The sequence below is a fragment of the Drosophila nasuta genome, chromosome 2R, assembly GCF_023558535.2.
Source record: "Drosophila nasuta strain 15112-1781.00 chromosome 2R, ASM2355853v1, whole genome shotgun sequence".
Classification (NCBI taxonomy): Eukaryota; Metazoa; Arthropoda; class Insecta; order Diptera; family Drosophilidae; genus Drosophila; species Drosophila nasuta.
Window position 1 is genome coordinate 25,055,545 of NC_083456.1, and position 21,061 is coordinate 25,076,605.

General features: G+C 37.9%; 1 protein-coding gene and 1 long non-coding RNA gene across 3 annotated transcripts; one reads left to right on the plus strand and one right to left on the minus strand.

Moving 5' to 3' along the window:
- Positions 1-5,054: 5,054 nt before the first annotated feature.
- Positions 5,055-20,075, plus strand: LOC132784500 (ras guanine nucleotide exchange factor P). 2 transcript variants are annotated; one of them, XM_060790157.1, is made up of 12 exons: positions 5,055-5,381; positions 8,740-8,916; positions 9,025-12,148; positions 15,179-15,330; positions 15,525-15,659; positions 15,721-15,978; positions 16,039-16,378; positions 16,442-16,528; positions 17,013-17,163; positions 17,224-17,533; positions 17,591-17,690; positions 17,897-18,142. In XM_060790157.1, the coding sequence occupies exons 3-12, from the start codon at positions 9,231-9,233 to the stop codon at positions 18,081-18,083; spliced, it is 4,638 nt and encodes a 1,545-aa protein (XP_060646140.1). In that variant the 5' UTR covers positions 5,055-5,381; positions 8,740-8,916; positions 9,025-9,230; the 3' UTR covers positions 18,084-18,142. The 2 variants fall into 2 exon arrangements, with proteins under 2 accessions (XP_060646140.1, XP_060646139.1); XM_060790156.1 differs by lacking the exons at positions 5,055-5,381; positions 17,897-18,142 and adding exons at positions 19,015-19,158; positions 19,305-20,075 and having other exon boundaries at positions 8,764-8,916.
- On the minus strand, positions 13,456-14,200 carry LOC132784501 (uncharacterized). Its single transcript, XR_009632257.1, has 3 exons — positions 14,170-14,200; positions 13,712-14,006; positions 13,456-13,628 (listed from the first exon to the last, which is right to left on the minus strand). It is a non-coding gene; the product is annotated as an uncharacterized LOC132784501 (long non-coding RNA).
- Positions 20,076-21,061: the final 986 nt, after the last annotated feature.

A 21,061-nucleotide genomic window follows, 5' to 3' on the forward strand; every position in this document is an offset into this window, starting at 1 on the left:
CATTCAACGCAAAATATAAACAATTCCAAATCAGTTGAGCAATGATTAAAGTTATTACGTAAGAATTGTAGGCACATTTTATTTGTAGCAAAATATTATGTAGTATTGAAGCATTGATTTTTAGCTTTGATATGCAAAAGCACATTATTAAATTCAGTTTTTATTTATCTGTTTGCTAAAATTAATTCAATTTGTTCTGGAATTTGTTTACCATTCATCAGCATTACCTTAATGTAGCAATTAAAATTAGTTTTTATTACAATTACTTTAAAGTTTTTTTTTTACTACATAGCTGATTTAGTATCAATGACGACTGATAATTTTTGAATCGAAACACTAAAGTAATTAGATTAATATGCAATTTATTGCGATTACGCTTAGGGAGAGCTCAGTTGCTGTTATATTCTTGAGTGACAATGTTGGCCTTACCTAAGTCTAATTGTGGCAAATTATTTTTCCTGCTTCTACTAGAGTTCGTTTCATCTTTACTTGGCTCATTAAGTTATCAACAACCAATCGTTGATATTATACAAAACGAATTGAAGGAAAGGCCTATTAGGACATTGCTAATCCTAAAACGGCGACATCAATCGAATTGCAGCTTAACAGCATTGCATCCTCTACGAATTCCAACTTTGCGTAAAGATGAATTGACAACATTTGAGATGAAAGAATCCTTCAACAGTGAGGTGATTTCTGTGGTTTGCATGACAGAGTTGGCGGACTCCATTTTACTCACAGTTCTGGCCAAGGATCTGCATCGGATGAGGGAGACACGCATTATAATCTGGTTGCAGACTGATCAAGTTAATCCAAAAACATTATTGGATTCAATCTGTGATCTTGCAAGATCCAATAACTTCCTCAGATTGATGGTTATACATTCCAATTCGTACGATATGAAAAAGAAACCAATTGGTTATCGACTTCAACCATTTCCCAGTTCAAGTTTAGTGCCCATCAAAGACAAAATTTTTGTCAAGACTTGGCACAATTTCATGGGTAGAACGGCTGTCATATTAAATGATTTGCTGGCGCCGCAAAGCATGTTAACAACGGATCTTCGTACAGGAAAAGAGAAGCTTATCGGATATTCTGATCGACTTATCAGTGAGTTTGCCAAAAAGCACAATATCACTTTGAAATTGAAAATGCCTCCCAGCGACGTTAAGAACATTGATATTCGTAATATCTATCGAATGACATTGAGAGGTGAACTTGATTTACCAATACGAGGCTTTGCGAACTCACCGCAAGCTCGATTGTCACAAGTGGAATATATCTCAAACCATCAATTGGAAAGCATATTTATTTTAGTTCCTTGTGGTCGAGAAATGAGTTTAGAAGATGTCTACACTGGCTTAAGAACTTACTCGACCATCGTTTTGATTGCATACTTTACGTTTGCAATACTGGAAACGCTTCTTGTTGCTGCATTCTATCGAATTAAAAGACGAACATACAGAATCAGCTATGTCAATCTTATCTTTAATATGTTTGCCTTTCGAGGAGTTTTTGGTCTGGGGATTCCAATGAACAGATATGGAAACAGTTTATCCCTTAAACAATTGATCATGATCATGAGTATATTCAGTTTAATATTTAGTTGCCTTTTCAATGCAAATCTTAGCACTTTGCTCATCAAACAGCCGCATCACAAGCAGATCGATAACTTTGAAGAGTTACGAGAAAGTGAATTACCAATTTTTGTAGATAAAAGATCCTTTCACTACATTCAATGCAATGTCAATGAAGACTTCTTTAAATCTGTCGTACCAAATATACTAATTCGTCCGACAGAACAACGAGAAAAAATGCTTTACTCATTGAATACCAGCTATGGATATCTGGTATTCACAAATATGTGGCAAACTTTAGATATTTATCAGAAACGTTATAAAGTAAAGATTATGTGTATATCACCTGGGTTAACTATATCCAGAATGCCTGTGAGTGGCATTCTGATGAACAATTCAGTGTATAAAGTGCCCCTCAATGAGTATGTGCATCGAACTCAAAGTATGGGATTTTATCAGCATTGGTTAAAAAATGCTTATCAAATGCACAGTGGAATATTACCCAAAAAAAATTTTAATAATCAAGAGCATGTTCCCTTAAAAATTTATGATTTGAAATGGCTTTGGAAGCTAATGGGAATTGGTTATGTTGTTGCAGTCATTGTTTTTGCTGGAGAACTTTTGTTTTTTCGTTGGAAAGGGAAACATATAAGGAGAGTTATCATAATACAGAATTAAATCTTGAAAGCACAATAAACACGTCAAATATTAAATTTGGTATTATTATGATACTACATAATGCCCACGAAAGAATAAATATTTATATCAATATTACTTATGTTATTAAATAAAATACGCTTCGGTGCTTAATGTGGTTAAATTTATTTCATTTGAATTTCCCTTCCACAGGACTCTTTATAATCATTTCATTATCATTTGTGAAAAATATGGGTCAAAACTGCATTGCGTAATGCATAGTAAATTTAATTTATTCCTTTTTTTTATATAAATACTTTGTATTTAAAATATTTGTGTCAATACATCTACTTTTTGCCTTAAAATGTAAAAATAATTCAGAAGTACTTTATGTTAATTATTCAAATATTCAACACTTTAAAAAAGCTTTTAAGACACATTTTAATTACTTGATTTTATTATATCAGGTTAGCATCTAAATCCTGTCAATTTCTTGATATACTAATCATTTTAAGTCATAATAAAAATCGAAAAACACTTTTAAGTAATGGGTTCAATTCATTAATATTGGAAACTGGCATTGCCAGACCTCGACTTTAGTCTTTTCATTACTCTTGGATGACAATGTGGACCTTAACCAAATCCAATTGTGGCGATTTATTACTCCTGCTTCTACTGTTGTTCACTACACCTTTACTGGACTCGTTAAGTTATCAACAACCAGTAGTTGATATAATAAAACATGAACTTCAGGAAAGACCAATTGGAACTTTGCTGGTATTGAAGCGAAAACATCATTTGAATTGCACCTTTAAAGCATTACATTCACTACAAATTCCAACTTTGCGAAAAAATGATTTGACAACATTTGAAATGAAATTTTCCTTCAAGAGTGATGTGATGTCCGTAGTTTGCATGACTGAGCTATCCGACTCTGTACTGCTTAAAGTCCTGGCCAAGGATCTGCATCGGATGAGGGAGTCACGGATTATAATCTGGTTGCAGACTGATCAAATTAATCCAAAGGCTTTTCTGGATACAATTTGTGATCTTTCAAGTACCAATAACTTTCTCAAATTGATGGTTATACATTCCAATTCGTACGATATGAAAAAGAAACCAATTATTTATCGACTTCAACCATTTCCCAGTCCAAGTTTAGTGCCTATCACAGACAAGTCTTTTGTCAAGACTTGGCACAATTTCATGGGTAGAACTGCTGTCATATTAAATGACTTGCTGGCGCCAAATAGCATGTTAGCAACGGATCTTCGTACAGGAGAACAGAAATTTGTTGGATATTCTGATCGACTTATCATTGAGTTTGCCACAAAGTACAACATTTCTTTGAAATTGAAAATGCCACTTAGCGATGTAAAGAATTTGGATTATAGTGATATCTATCATTTGACAATGAAAGGCGAACTTGATTTACCAATTCGATATTATGCGAATTCACCGCAACCTCGATCATCACAAATAGAATTTGTGTCCGTACTTCATTTGGAAAGTGTATTTATTGTGGTTCCGTGTGGTAAAGAGATGATCTTAGAAGATGTCTACATAGGCTTAAGAACTTACTCGACCATCGTTTTGATTGCATACTTTATGTTTGCAATTCTTGAAACGTTCTTTGTTGCTGCATTCTATCGGATTATAAGACGAAGATACAGATTCAGCTTGGGGAATCTTTTCATTAATATGTGCGCTCTTCGTGGTGTTCTTGGCATAGGGATTCCAATGAACAGATATGGAAACAGTTTATCATTAAAACAAATAGTCATGGTCATGAGCATATTCAGTTTAATATTCAGCTGTATTTTTAATGCCAACTTAAGTACTTTGTTGATCAAGCAGCCGCGTTACAAGCAGATCGAAAGCTTCGAGGAGTTACGAGAGAATAAGTTACCAACTGCTGTTGAGGACAGATTGCATAACTACACCGAGAGGTTCATCGATAAAGATCTCTACGGATCTGTGCTACCAAATGTATTAATTGTGACACCAAGACAACGAGAACAAATGCTGTGCTCCTTGAATACGAGCTACGCCCATCAGATACTCACAAGTATGTGGAAAGCTTTAGACATTTTTCAGAAACGTTATAGATTAAAAGTCATGTGCAGCTCACCAGGATTAAGAGTAACTGATTTGCTTATCAGCGGGATTCTGATGAACAATTCCGTGTATAAGATGGCCTTAAACGAATTTATGCATCAATCCACCAGCATGGGATTTTATCAGCATTGGAGAAGTACTGCTGATCAAAAAAGGGTTGAAACATTTTCCATTAAAAATTTATGTGGGCCTCAGGATCATGTGTCCTTAAAAATGGATGATTTGAAGTGGCTTTGGAAGCTAATGGGAATTTGTTATGCTGTTGCGGGAATTGTGTTTGCTGCAGAACTTCTAGTTGGTCATTGTAAACGAAAACAGGCTAGGAGAGTTATCATAGTAATGCGTTAATTCTTGAATGAATATTAAAATTGATATGAAAACAAATTTAACTGTCACTGCACACAAAAATATAAATATCCCTCTATTATATTCAAAAAAAATATCAAAACTTTGTTTGAGCTTTTATATGCTTGAAATTATTTAATGAGACTTATTTAAAATATTTTATATTTCAATTTATGTTAAATAAGAAGTAATTATAATAATTTTAATATTTGTTTTGACTACTTAAGTAAACTAGTTGTCTTGATCTTGTGCCTATCGATAAGCGATTGTTTCGCCGCGCTGTTAATTTCCCTGGCACGACAAATTTTTCTCTGGGGCGACGATGTCGATGAGACAGATGGATGCGGCAGCTGGTATTCAGTCGTGAAAAGTTTGTTGCGCCGCTTGGAAGCCGTGCGCCGAGTGCTCATTTCTTTGTTTTGTGGAAATAATGCTATTAGCGTGAACATTTCGTTGCGCATACGCCGCATGTGCCAACATAACAAGTGTTAGCAAGTGTCTCGCGACCAGAGAATACAATTAAAAATGACAAAATTCAAAAGAAATATGCACTTATAATATAATATATAAATAATACATATATAATATCAAATAATATTGTGCTAATTTTGTGTTGTAAAATGAAAATAAATTTGTGTGAAAGAGAAATTTGTGTACAGTAGTTGTGAAGTAAATAAAAGTGCTGCGTATTGTGCTCATCAGTGTGTAGGTGAAAAATTGGTTTAAATAATAATCACAATTAATTCTACATTGGCTGTGGCACACGCTCAATTAATTTCCTCAACACCTAAACGCAATTTAAAGCCGCATGTCGCAATAATTTAGTCGCTTGTCACATGCTCTAATAGCCTGAAATGTTTTCCCACAAATTTTCTAAATTTATGCCAGCCCTTCGGCCTGCAGCCTCCCACCACTCAAATCCCTTTCCACCCCTCCTCCTCCTCCTACTTCTGTTGAATCGGTTTTATGCGCGTTCATAATTTTGTTTATCACCTTCTTGCACGGTTTATTTGGCCAGCGAAGAGAGAGATATATTGTAAAGCTAAACTGTTTATAAAATCACAAAAATGCTAAGCGCAAAAAGCTTAACAAAAGTCAAAAGCAAAACATTAACCCACACACGCCGTCGCCATGGAGAAAAAAACACACACATAACAAAAAAAAAACTGAGGAATCTATACAAAAAAAAAAGAATGCTCTGGCTGTTGCCTGGGTCTGGCATCAGTCAATGTCAGTTGGCCCAGTGCCAGATCAGCGGGGGCGTAGACACAAAAAAAATGTTTGAGCAAAAACAACAACAGAGCGAAAAGGGAAAGTTTAGCAGACGCTGCAGCTGAGCGTGGAAACTTTGATGCGCTATTCGTTGGTTCGTGGAAAAGTTACCCAACTCTATGTGTTGTGTCCACAATCGTTTTCGCCCAAAAAAAAAAACAGAAAATCAAATTTTCAATTGTGTTTTCCCCAAACGTCAAGCGTCAAGTGGCAGGCCTGAAGTGCTCTTGAAACACATTTGAAATCGAATATATCGAAAACATATGTTAAACAGCGAAACAAATATTTTTCGCTATTATATTATAATTATTATTCATATTCTTCTTCATAGGCAGTGAAAATTGTTTTTTACGGTAAACTGCTCGTGGATTGAAAATGGCATTGGCCCAAGTGCAAAATTTATGGCTACATTTGCCACTCGTAAAACTTTTCAAGTTTAGTCGGAAATGTGTGTTCTGGAATTGTGCAATAATTGGCATAATATACTATGTAAATAAAACATTTTCAATAGTAGCAAGCCGATGGCAGCCGGCGAAGGTTATAAACTTGAACGACTTTTTAAATAGGTCGGTGATTTTTTGGGCAGCTAAGCTTTGATGGCACTGAAATCTCTGTAGATCATTTTTATGAGATTTCACATTAAATTCTCTACATACGAGAAACAAAATTGCCATGACTTTATTGTTGATTTTATCTGCAAATCCATTCATAAATTAAATTAAAATTTCTGTTCATTTGCATATAACGCCTTTTGCTCGCTGCTGACTGCATCATTTCCGTTTTAATACCCTGTAAAATGTATTGAAATGTGAAAAGGGTATTTTGAACTTCACTTTCGCATCAACAGAATAAATTACATTGGATTTAAAAATAATTATTATAAATTGGAGAAACAATAGCAATATTTTTATTTAATATAAAAATAATTTAAGTGAATTTTACCTTTACTTCACTTAGGGTATCTTATTGTCTATTACATTCTAGTATTTCTACTCTTCTTGTTTGTGTTTTCATCGTAGCTTAGCTTCAATTTTGTTGCCAAAATTATCGAAGCTCACCCATTCCTTCGCATTTGATCCCAGAGCGATTGACGTTTTCCAAATTTCGCGTAAAATGCTTCAGCAGAAAATGTATTTGGGGCTTTTTTTCGCGTATCTATTTTGAAAATAAATACAATTCTTTGGAAGCGAATTACGCCGCAAAAACATTTGTGAAAATTGTGAACATTTTTGCCTGGCGCACAGCACACAACACTTTCTGCGTGCCCCATCAATTAGTGGCACAATCAAATGCAGCGAACACAACTTGTGTACTATATAGAATGGAGGTCTGGTAAATGCGCGCTGCCTTTTCGCATCATTTGCGTGTGACGTCAATGTAGTTGTAGTAATTTCCCTAACGTTCTCCTTCCGCTCTTTCTCTCTCTCTCTCTCAGCCCTAGAATATGGAAGCATACATAGATACATATGTACATCTTTGTGGAATCTAATTTTAGCGATCTCACCGTGCGCTCTTTGAGGAACTTGGAAATTGCCATTTTTTATTGCTGCCTATAATTGGCGTGTTTACGTATGTGGAGACCCGAGACCCAAGATCCGAGACGAAGCATACTCAGCGATAGTTCTGAACTTGAAACTATTCCAATTGGTAGCTGTCGCAGCTATAGACAGACATTCGACTTGATTTGACTTTCCCTACAACATCCTCTTTGGTCGACTCATACGCTTTTGCTTACTTCAGATTATGATGATGTTTTTCACGGCACTGTGATTAGTTTATTTTTGTCACGTTGCTGCAATTTGAACTTTGGCAAAGTCATGAAGTGCCCGCTGACTCAGTGCAAATGATTTGACACTGCGCGAAAAGTGCGAACATTACTTTGATGGCAATGCATTATGAATATTACATGGAAGTGGTTGGGTAAAGTAAGAGCTTTGAATTTTAAATAATTAAAAGACTTAATGTATAGTGTGGAGGGAGAAACGCAGATTGAGTTTAAGAAGTGACAGATTTAAAAGTTCAGATCAAAGAAACATAAATCAAATGTATAAAATATATGGCAGATTTAAAAGTTCAGATCAGAGAAATATAAATGAAAAGTATAATATTATATGTTCATTGTAAAACAGAATAATAGAAATCAATTGCTGTATAAAATCTTTGTAAGTCTGTAAAATATAATTGATATTCATTATATTTTTAGTAGCAAAAAGTTTATCATATTTTTAGTGGGAGATTGTCTTCCCTATGCCATAAAATTTGTAGTAATCATGTTTGCTAAGCGAACGTAAAAATTTAAATTTTGCTCCATATTAAGTATACGAATTCTCTAAGATGATCTCTAAAACTTATAGCTTAACATGCTTACAACTAAATGCATATCTTTATATGAAATCTTTCAGGTTTTTTTGTTTCATTTATCACTTTATAAATGAATAACTCCGCTTGCAATTTCACCTACTTTTTCCGCAAAGTTACTCACCTCTGTGCAATGCAGCTGAAGCCACGTTCCGATCGGAATGTTCGTTGACATCGTTGCTGAGGCTTTTGATGACACATAATGATAGAATAAACAATAGCTAACAATTAGCTTTGCCACACATCAATAAATATTCATAACCATTCACTCATACATTCACACACACACTCTTCTATGTATGGACACCCACACACATAGTGAAAAGTGTTGAGCAGCAGCTTTAACCATAAACAATGCGTTCATATCGTTATTACGTATCTGTATAATACAAACGCAATTAAAATTAATTATGCCATGTGTCTTTTTGTCAAGTGTACTCGAGTGTCTGTTCATCTACAGACACACAAACACACACACATACATACTTGCATACACTTGTGTGTAGATCTGCATATGTATTTGTCCAGCGTTTGTCATCGCATGGAGCAATCGCAGTTCTAGTTCCAGTTCAGACGTCAGCCAGTTCGTATCTTGGAGCTCGCGTCAACCGTAAGTACGACTATAAAAAATTGTAGTAGCAATTGACTCGCCCGTTTAATGATTATGTTAATTATGTCATAAATGCAATTGTAAATGTTCAGTGTTATCTATCAACAGGTCTGAACTGTCGACCAACGATTTGTTTATAAACGAAAACAACGAAAGAACAGAGAGTGAGGCAAACGAAAGGCGATGGACATGCAATTAGATAGAAATTAACAGAAGAAGAATATTCTATAAACATATTTAAATATATACACACACTTGTCGTTATGTGTGTGTGAGCGAGAGAGAGCGAAAGCGAGTGATAGAAATTAACGAACATGTTTAATCTGCTGCGACGCACGCGTCAGAGAAAGGCGCATAAAAACAAAAACTACGATGTAAGTGATGATGAAGAGGCATCAAAACCAAGAGCGCCCACAACAGCCTTTGACAGGAGCACAGAGAGCACGCACAGTAATGGCGCCGAGTGCCGTTACCTATTCAGCAAGAGAGAGAGCAAGGCGAGTGAGAGCAAATCGCATGGGAGCAGCACCCGCGAGAGTAAATCACATGAGAGCGGAGCAGGGCCGCGACGAGCGGTGATCGAAGAGTTGGAGGACTTTGGCAGCGACAACGACGAAGAGAAGGCAAGTGTAAAATTAGCAAAAACAGCTGCTGCTAATGGCCATTCAGCGATCTCTTGGCGCTCCGACAATTTGTTGTATATAAATAACATGGGCAGCGGTGATGCGGCGACAAAGGCGACAAAGGCGAGGACAACGACTGCTGCTGCTGCTGTTGACGATGATGAGGAACGAAATGAACGAAATGATAGAAATGCTGCTGCCACCGCAACGGCGGCTGTTGGTGTTTTTGCTCTTGCTGCTGGGCATGCCACGGGCAGTCAAAACGAGGCAGCCATCGCGAACGCAAAAGCCAAATACGAGTCGAGACAGCACGCAGGCGACGGTCAGCTAATTGGCCAAGAACGGCAAGACGGGCTAATAAAACGGATTGGGCCAACAACTATCGATGGCAATGCCGAACAACAATTACAAATTGCTGGCACGGTAATTGATGCAGACGACATAAACACTAAACGCAACAACACAACAACAACAACAACAACGAACACTAAAACGCAGACGGAAACAGAGAACAGAGTGATCTATCGAAGGCAATCGAAGCAATCGAACGAACAGAAACGACTATCGCGTCTATCGCTGGGTAACTTTGCATTGCTCAAAGACAACAGTGCAGGCGAAGAGTCTGTGAACAGCAGCAGCAGCAACAGCAACAGCAACAAGAAGCAGCGCAGCACAACGTTGCAAAGAAGTCGCGAATTTCTCAGTGATATTTTCATGGCGCGTGGACGTAATCATCATCAAAAGCAGCGAAATCAACAGCAACAACAGCAACCTCCACAGCAACAGCAACCACAACAACAACAGCAACAGCCTGCCAACGACGTAATCGCTATTGGAGAGGCCAGGGTAACAACAGCAGAAACATCAGCAGCACACCTTGAAACGAACTCCGACCCCGCCGCGACCGTGTCCACAAATAGTTATCAAATGACTATGTCTAATTATAGCAGCACACCAAAAAATCGACACAACGGTGCTGCGCTGCCAACGCAGAGCGGCGACAAAGAGAGCGAGGCGTTGCAAAGAGAGCGACGCAGTAATTCAGCTGGAGCTGTGCGAAAGGAGCAGCCACTGCTGGCAAAAGAGAGCCAGCAGCTGGCCAGAGAATTGCGACGTGCTGCCGATGTTCATAGACAGCGTAGAGCGGCGAGTGCTGAATTTATTCAAGCGGCAAACGTCGAGCTGTGCACTGTCGCGGAAGAAGATCAACAGCAGCAACAGCAGCAGCAGCAGCAACAACAGCGGCAACAGCAAGGCGATGCAACACTGCAGCGCAGCAGCAGCAGCAACAGCATCAACAACAGCAATAACATTTACAACTATAACAATTACTATATCAACAATTCTAGTGATATAGATCTAAACAGCATGGGCCAAAGTAGCGGCAAGCCCAATGACTGCCAACAACAACAACAGAGCTCAGCGCACAGCTCACGCGCCAGCACGCCGCGTGAGTTTCGTGAATCGATCGTGAGAGACACAAAGCCAACACAGCCGCAACATGATGTGCCTAAAATCACCGTTGTCGACTGCAGTTTCGAACAGAGTCCCAGCCAAAGTCCCCAGGCGGTGCCCGTTGAGGAAATCTTCTACGACTTTGAGCAGCCACAGCAGCAACCGGAACAACAGCTCCACGAACACGAGAGCAACATCAACATTGAAGAGCTGAATGAGGCACATGTGGAAACGCTGGAGGATGAAGTGTTTGCCGTGGATATTCCGACTACCATTTATCAGCAGGCCAATGGAATGCCACGTCCCTGGACACGTTTGACCAATGTTAAGTTGGAGAATGTGCAGGAGGAGGAGGAAGAGGAGCCGGAAGAGCATGTCAATGGCGAACCGGAGCCCGAGGATGATGAGCTGGACGAAGCGCTGGGCATGGAATGCGATGAGCCGGAGCGACGCACGCCAAATGGATCACGACAATCGGCGAGCAGCGAGCGCAGCGCATTGAAAAGCGATTCCAATTTAAGCAGCAGCTATGCGGACTCGGGCATTGGCAACGACTTGCCACAGCAATCACACCAACAACAACATGCGCATGCAGCGCCCTTGCCACCGCCACGCAGCTCGTCAATGTTGTCGCAGCCGCTGCGCATGCCGTTCGTGCGGGATGCCAACTCAACGTCAACCGACTACGACTACGATGGCGATGGTGAGGAGCTGTTGCTGCAGTGCGACGAACTCGATGATGAGCAGCAGCACAATTACGACGAGCGTTTGGTCTGCATCGAGAGCATTAGCCTGCCCGATGTCGTTGTCGAGTCAACGACCGCCACAACAACAGCAACAACTACAGCTGCATCGGCTGCAGCAACGTCAACAACATCTGCCTCTACCTCTGGTGATGCCACAAATGGCAGCAATGATGGCCATCTCAATATCAATATTACAAATGGCGCCGGCGGCAATAGTCTCGGCAATGTGCATTTCATACCCATACACATCGAGGGATCCGCAGGATCCGGACGCAGTCGCAGCAATAGTCCGAAGCATCGCAGCCTGGACGATAGTTGCATTGGACGCAACAGCATTGAGATTGTCGAGGATGGCAGTGTGCTGAATAGTGCGGCGCCATCGCCGTCACAGGAGGCGCATGAGCTCAAGTAACGTATACGCCATGTCTGTCAGCTATTACTAACGATCACAGCAATGATGATCTCAACATCAGCCAGCCAGCTACAGCCAGCTTCAGTCAGCCTTTGTTTACATACATACAGAATTGTTTTGTTGCATTTTACGTGGCGTATGCGTAATTTTTGTGCTACTAACATCAGTTTTAGCTCTGCGCTGCAATGGACGTTTTCTTTTGTGCCATCAAATCACAATTGTGACGCGTTAATTAATCAGCACATACACTCACACACACACTTTTAGTCAATCTTCCATTTTCCATGCCATTTGCGTCGTTCTTTTGCTTTCGTATCTTGTCAGCCATTCATCTTGATCTGCCTTGTTCCTTGTCGTCGTATTTCGCTACGACATTTTATTTTTCCAGTCAAGAAATCACATTTCTCTTAATAGCCGTTGTTTTGCTTATAAAACAGATGTGTGTGTATCGCATATATATATATATGGCGGATATATCTATTATTTCGCTGTTTTTCTGGCATACATCTGCCAATCATTTATGCTCAAAGAGCATAAGTTCAACATCAATAGAAGGAAATACGCAATTAGTTGATATCTAGTTGTTATCTTTTTCTATATACTATAAATACTTATTCATACTATATTTCTCAATCTAATATCTAAAAACTTTTGTTGCTGGCGCTAGGCAATTCGCATATTTCTCTATCTCTGCGTATACGTAATTTAAATAAGTATTCATCAATCAAAACAGGAAATAGGCAAATCATTTCTTTCCCACTTATATGTATTCATCTCTATTTTTTTTCATTTATATATATTTTTCAATTTTAATTCATTAGAATTTTCATTAGCTATTCTTTTTTCATTTTGCGTATACGTAATTTGCACAATTTTAAATCGAAAAGTTTTTGGAATTTCTGTTGGACTTATAGATTGAAATATTTTGCATTTCTTATATACTTGTGTGTATATATATTTTATTTATTTTCATTAATTTGTAGTTTTATTTATTACGTATACGTATTTTTAATAGTATATCGTGAGCAAAACAAAAGAAGAAATTGATTTTTTTGAATACTTAATTCTATTTAACGTATGTATTTTATATTTGCCAGTATTTGAAATACGTTGTGAAGACTTTCGCACACCTGTTTGCTATTTCCTGTTGTATTTTCATATTATTCTATTTCACTCTTTTATCTTCTACTTAAATGGGACAAAAGATCAAAGCTAAGCCATTGATTGACTTCCACTAAGAATAGCTGTGTACCTTACCATAAATGTTTTCTTTTATATTTAAATCCTTTTGGTATTTGCCGTGCTAGTTAGTTGCTCATATTACGTATACGTTTGACTATCAACTATATTTTGATGTATTGAATACCTCCCATTGTTTGGCCTTCAAAATGATGACGGATTGTGACAGCCGGTTGGACAAGTGTCTCGGCAATTTGGCAAATACAAATATATACTTGGCAGTCCACTCATTATTCCCTGGTGGTTATTTATATAAAATTGTCAAACATGAAATAATTTTAACAAATAGCACAATTGGAAGGCATTTAATAACATTTTACCAGGAGGTTTTCCAACTAGCTTCTTCTTCATATTCATCGTAAATCATCTTAAAATAAATTCCCTTCGTCATTTGCTGGCAACATGTTTGCAATTCCCACGCCCAATTCTCGTTCCATCTCTTTCGCCCACATTTTCTTCTGTTTATTATTATTTTTTTTTTTCCTTGTGTATTCACTTGCGATAATTTGTGTTTTCATATTTGCAAGCGGCGTCTGCGTCAAATGTGCATAGAACACGAGCTGCTTGCTCTAGTTTTTCCGGCTTATTTTAGTCATTTTTCCCACCGGACGCGCACTGCAAAATGTGAGAAAATTTAGAAAATTAGAAGGCTAGAGAGATTTTGATAATTTGTGAAATGCGCGTAATTAGAACGAATATTTAAGAGGTGCACTTGATTTAGCAGCTGGCCCATGGAGCAAAGCAAATATAAACACTAGTCGGCACATCAATTACGCACTTAACATTGATCGCAACTAGTGTTTACGATAAGCACAGCACAGCAGCACTAAGGGGCGTATGGGTAATGTCTTAAGTAACGAGTAATTTCATGAACAACTTGGGCAAAAAACAAAAAAAACGCACGAAGCGAAAAGGGAGAAGGCAGAAGGCAGAAGACTGAAGCAGCATCAAACATTCTTCGTCAAAGTTCAGACACAAACAAAACTTATGCCAAAAATAATTGAAATAACTTGTGAGATACATTTTGTATTTTGTATCTTGTATCTTGTGTCATGATGTACAACGCGCACACGCTCTCGACGTTTGAACGCAAGGCAAACGCAACGCAACACAACGCTGTTAAATCGCGTGTCACAATTTTTTTGATAAATCTGCCGCTCATTGTCTCGTATATATCCTCTATATAGACGAGCGTATCCCTAACACTTTGCCAAATTGCAGATGCGAAATGAAAGATCTATAAATAGATATGCGCATTTCTCTCGCAGCTACAACGAATAGATAGATAGATAGACAGATAGATAGATAGATACAATTAAAGCGTATTTTAAATGCAAACAGAAAACCCAAACAAAAATCAAACAAAACAAAACAACGAATATTATATAAATTGCGTCGAAGCAATTAATGGGTAACTGGCAAGGCAGACATTCCCCAAGATTTCTTGCACCTCATTTTCATTCACTGCGGCGAATTTCCGTTTCGAAAAACAACGTCAGATATTTATGCAAAAATATATATATTCTGTTACTTATTATATATATTTTAACTAAAATAATTTTTACTTTTTAATGTCTGTGTAAGAGATTTAACATAAGACCTCAATGCGTGCGCAGCTCACGTTTGTGAGTCATATTTTTTTGTTTTCATGCGGTTTCTCTAGACATTCTGTTGACTAACTATTTATATGATGGATATAGCATATAATATGTGTATATTTTTGTGTCTAACTGCTAAGCTCTTAATACTCAACATCACATTCCCATTTCCTTTCGATTTTTTTGCAGAAAAGAGTTGAAGCTGCAAAAGGCGCGTTTCACCACACAACTGGAGGATGCCCATCGAAATGTTCAGAGTCTGGAGGCCAAAGTGGGAGATATGCAAGTGAGGATACAAAATCTGGAACAGGAATTGTCACTCAAACAATGGAATGTAGATAGTGAGTACTTAGCTAAAACAAAAGTGCAATACAATAATTCAAGCTGATTTCAGTTTTAAATTCATTTTTGAAAATGAAATTGTTTGCAAAGTATGATAAAAACAAACCCATTTATATTTTTAAGTATTTATATATTGCTAAACTGTTTCATTTGTTAAAACAATTTATTTATCACATTCTCTGTCATGTTGCAGGACTCCAAGGAGAACTTACTGCGGCTCAGAAGGACGATGAATTTGTGCGCAAAAAGCTAAAAGTGCTCGAGGATGAGAAGATTAATTTGCGGCACAAGTACAGCGATGATGAGGACGAGTTCCGACGCAAATATGGTAAATACTTTAGCAGCAACTAAATGTGCTACTAAGCTAATTGCTCGCTCACTAATTGCAGACGCATTGCAATCGCAGTACAACGAACTTACCGAAAAGTACAAAGAGACGCAGAGCCTGGCAAATGGTTTGCAAACGCAACTGGCGAATGCAAAACTCGAGGTTGAGAACTGGCGCAATGAGGTGAATAAAATACGCGTTGAATTGGATGAGCAAATACGCATACTCAAGAATGCGTTAGAGTATTCGGAGGCGGAGCGCAAAATCTGTGAGGATAAATGGCAAAAGGAGTTTGAAATGCTCAGAACACACAACAGAGGTGAGTACAAAAGTAACAGAGATATGTAACTGAGTGACTGACTGATTGATTGATTGATAGAACGCGAGGAGACACTGATGTCCGATTGCGAGTGGCAGATGCGGCAAATGCAGCGACAGTGTAAGGATAAAATGGACAAAACCAATTACGAACGCAAGCAGGCAAGCGCCAAGGCTGAGGAACTCGAATTGGAGTTGCAATCGCGTCGCAAGGAGGCCGAATCCTTACGCATTTGCCAGGCACAGGTGAAGTCCTTGAGCGGCGTGGTCAGTGAACAGGAACGTTCGATACAAACGCTCATGGAACGCATCGAGAATCTCAAGGGAGAGTTGGAGATGGCCAATGAGAATTTGGAGACACAGATCGAAGCTGTGCACAAAATCAAATATCAGTGTGATAAGTGAGTAGGAGAAATACCAAAGTGATTGACATCAATCAAATAATTTGTATGCGTTTCTTCTAGTGCCATTTATGACAAGGAACGTCAAATGATCTATCGCATCGATGAGGTGCGCAACGAAGCTGCCGCCTTTTGGGAGAATAAACTTTAGTAAGTAGCAAAAGAGAATAATGATTGATGTGATTGATTAAACGTTAGCTGATTGATGAAGTGATAAGAAATATATAGTTTTCTAATTAATGATTGAAAATACTTGGGATAGTAATAAGTAATATAATAGACAACTTGTTCTTATATTTTTAAGTCTATCAATCATAACTTTATAGAATAGCTTATTCTTATGCTGATTGTTATGATTGATTTGGATATTAATTGATTGATGCCGTACATAAAAAGTTGAATATTTTATTGAAAATGCAACCTGTTTGTGAGCGTTTTTATCAATTTGAATTCATAACTTAATAGACTACTTTGCATTACTTATGTACTTCAATCAATCATCAATCAATCATACTTACATAAATCAATCTTAGTGAATCTGAATTTAAAAGTTTAATTTATTGCCAAATATTGATTTTAATAGATATTTTTAATATATTTTCTTCTAACTGAATTCGATTTTGTTCAATTACAGCACAGAGATGACAAGACTGACAAATGAGTTGGAATCCGTTTATGTGGATGAGCGACGCGATGCCTTGGATAAGCTGCAGGCCGAGCATATCGAGGAGCTGCGTGCACTGACCAATCGCTATACCGCCAACGAGGAGGAGCTGCGTGCAGAGGTTAATCAAAGCACTCTATAAATTATTTCCCAACTTAAACTGCATTATTAATATTTGCAGATCGATGAGCTGACTGGCAATTTGGAGCTAAAGAAAGAAGACTTTCTTGCGCTGCGAGAACGCTCGGATAATGCGCTTCTGCAGACACGCATGCATCTGGATCGTGCCGATCGTGAGTATCAGAATGCCATGTGTCGGGAGGAGGATCGTCGCGTTGAGCTAGAGGCGAAGCTGAAGAGAGAGTTTGAGGAGGAAAAGGAAGAAATGGAGGAGAAATTCCGTGAACGTTTGGGTCAAGTCAAGGAAGAGTTTGCCAAGGAGTTGCAGCTCTCCACACAGGACATGGTGGAGAGTCATCGCAAGGAGCTGGGTAAGCTAATCAGAAAAGTCTTAGTAAACTCATCTTATTGCCTTTTTACTATTTTAGAATCCCAAAAGGCCAAGCTGCAAAGCGAAAAGGATGAAGCACTGCAAGCACTTGTGGAGCGACATCGCGCCAAAATGGCCGCTGCCGAGGAACGAATTAAGTGAGTATCAAACTTATCCTGAACATATATCGATTGCCTGCCTTATTGCCTGCCAGTTAGTCGTATTATTCCTTTATAGTTTTGTTAACTGTTGTAGAGCTATTTAAAACCCCATTTGCTTTCCATATTTGCCATCTTTCCATTTCATATCTCGAATACATTTCATTTGCCTTGTCTTTTGTTTTCTTTCATCGATCGACGATCAGCTGCATTGATTTAGATTGTTCAACATCGGCGACCGCCTTGTGTGTGCTTGCGAAGGGGGCGTGTCCATATATGCCAACACTCTATGTGCTATATCTGACCATGTCGCCATTGATTGCACTCGCATGTTTAGTGTTTAATATTATCGCTGTGCTCTATATCAAATATCGTCACCTCTTGTCCAATTGATCAACTTACTCGCTAGTTTTAAGTAATTTTCAAATATAACCTTCTTGTTCTCTATTTCAATCAAGGAGCTATTTCTTTTTAAAATTTTTTGCACGTGAATTCAAATTTGAAATACCTTTGCATTAATAGTTTTCTTTCAATTAAATCTGCATGTCATTCCTTTTATTCATTCCACTCAATCCTCTTTCTATTTATGTAGATCTAATTTAAAGTTAATTTTTCTTTTGTTATTCCCTTTTATCGATTGTCAATCATTTACTTTCTATTTTATACTCAAATAAGTTTCTATTTATTACAATTTTTAATTTTGTTCAGCATAAGTTATTTTCAATTATTTCAGTCGATCAATCTTATGGTCAATCATTCAATCATATACATATTTTCGTTGTAGAAACTAGTTTCACATATTTATTGCTATGAATCTTGTATATTATTCATTTCAATCAACTTATCAATCACTTATTCAATCATGCTCAATGTACATATCACACATAACTTTTTCTCAAAAGTAGAAATTTCTTTTGTTTTTGAAGTTTTATGTTATTGATTGAAATCAATCAGCTGATCAATCAGTCAATCAATCATAATAACAATTTTTTTTTTAAAAGTATAAATTATTTTTTTATTCAAATTTAATTTTGTGATCAGTCCATCAATCAAACACTTTTCAATCAAGTGTATGCTACATCAATCAAGTTGTGTCTGCTTTTGCTCACTCTGCACTGAACGAAGCTCGTGTTTACAGAAAATATATATCTTTTACTTTCTCTCTTTTTACGCTATATACCTACCATCCACCAACTACCACCTACCGCTCTCTATGCTTGTGTGTACCTCAACAATCCTAACACCAAAAACCAAAACCAAAACCAAATGCACCAACAACCAAAACAACAACGACAACAACATCAACAAAACATACTCCTCGCAGCGATGTAGAGCTTCGGCATCAGCGCAATCTGAAGGACTTGAAGGCGGCATACGATGCCGAGAAGGCGGCGCTGGATAAACGCGATATTAGCAATGCGAATGAGATCGAGCAGCTGCATCGCAAGTGTCGCTGTCTGACCAATCTGTAAGTGCATCTCGACATAATCAAAACTGTGCATAACTCTCTCGTGTTTGCTTAGCCATGTCGTGATTGTTGTATCCAGTACAGTAAACTCTTCACTTCGAACTCGCTTTTGATAAACTAAAAGTAAACTCTATGTAATCTTGCAGATTCGAGGAGATGCGTATGCGTTATGAGCGGAGAGATCCGCGTGCGGAGGATCTGCGGGAAATCTCCGAGTTGCGCACACGTTGCGATAGTCAGGAGCGAGATCTGTTTGTGCTCACCGATCGACTACGCGAGATGCAGATCCAGATGTCGGAGCTGCAGCAGAATGGCGATGGGGCAACGTTGCGCAAAAAGCCGCCATCGAAAACGATACCCACCAGCTGTGATGTCATCTACGAGGAGAACGAGGAGCGTGAATCCCCCGAACAGGATCTGCAGCAACAACAGCAACAGGACTCATCGGAGGGCGGCTCGTCGGAGAGGGACGACAACGAAGAGGAGCAACTGGAGCAGGAGCCCAGCGACACTGAATCGAATCACACGATTGAAATCAATCATAAGTGCAACGATCGCATCAATGAGGACGATGCTCACATGATCTCAGCTGTGTGAACAAATTGTTTGATTGCTTGATGGATTGATTGAATGATTGATTAATTGATTGATTGAATGATTGATTGATTGATCTTCGCAAAATACTCGCCAAAGCGCAGTAGTGACGACTTGCAAGCATGCTGCAGCTGCTCGCTCTAACTATCTATCGACAGTTATCCTGTAATTGCACCATTCAAAGTTTTTAACAGACGCACAAAATATATTTATTATTTATACACAAAAAGCACTTAAAAATTGTAAAATATTTTAAACACAATCTAATTGGTTTATGAAACCGCAACAAATACGAAATAAATGTAAATACTTTTAACAATTTCTCAAGCTGAAATTGAAATTACTTTCAAAAAAGTTTTTATTTATTTTTCGCCAACTATGAAATATTGCACATAATCTTTTCTGTTGTCTTTAATGTTTTTATTCAGGAAATTTTGGTTCTACATAAAAGACAAATATCATTCTTTAGTGTAATATATTTGAAGACAAGAAGAAGAAAACTTTATTTAAATAGAACGACAATTATTTTACTTGCATTGCATTAAAGTGCATTGAAAAAATCTACTAATGTAATGTTTTGAAGTGCACAATGTTTTTCGTTAAATATACTTGACAATCTTGTTTTATGTATCTAGACCACAAACGAGATTCTCGACGATAAACGCCAATGTTGCCAGCGGTTAACTAAAAGTTCTCCAATAAAGATGACAATAGAAGCTACGTAGCATGATCCAAGCAGATACCAAACCCATTTGAGATCATCATAGTTCAACGGAGTTGGATGTTGAGAATCAAGACTTCGATTCGAGTAAGCAATCAGTTGATTAATCGATTTCATAATCCAGTGTTGATTAATACCCGTTTCATGCGTCAACATTATGAAATTATTCAACGCTTGATAATAAATCGAATTAATTGGCAAAATCGAATGACATGGAAAGGCAGAAAATATTCTTAGTCCTGGTGATGAACATAGAACAACTCTCTTATAGTTTTGTTGATATTTTTTTACAGCTTCCCATAACTTATCGAATGTATGATACGCATTGCTGGTGTTCTGGGCCAAGATCATACGGATACGCCTGTTGTTGGGCACAAAAACGATTTGAGGTTCGGTTATCATCAGGCCAGATGCAATAACATTAGTTAACTTTATTTTAGAAAATATATCATCGTAGATCACAGGACGCCGCGATTCCTCCAATTCTTTAAAGTTTTTAATGTTACCATCCTGAGGCCGCTTGGTCAGAAAAGTGCTCAGATTGGCATTGAAAAAACAGCTGACAATCATGCTGAAGATACCCATTAC

Bases quoted from the DNA above. Each gene is read 5' to 3' on its own strand.
- LOC132784500 (XM_060790156.1), top strand. From the start codon at position 9,231: ATGTTTAATCTGCTGCGACGCACGCGTCAGAGAAAGGCGCATAAAAAC. The intron at 15,979-16,038 runs GTGAGTACAAAA...ATTGATTGATAG, and splicing joins GCTCAGAACACACAACAGAG to AACGCGAGGAGACACTGATG. The intron at 17,534-17,590 runs GTAAGCTAATCA...TTACTATTTTAG, and splicing joins GAGTCATCGCAAGGAGCTGG to AATCCCAAAAGGCCAAGCTG.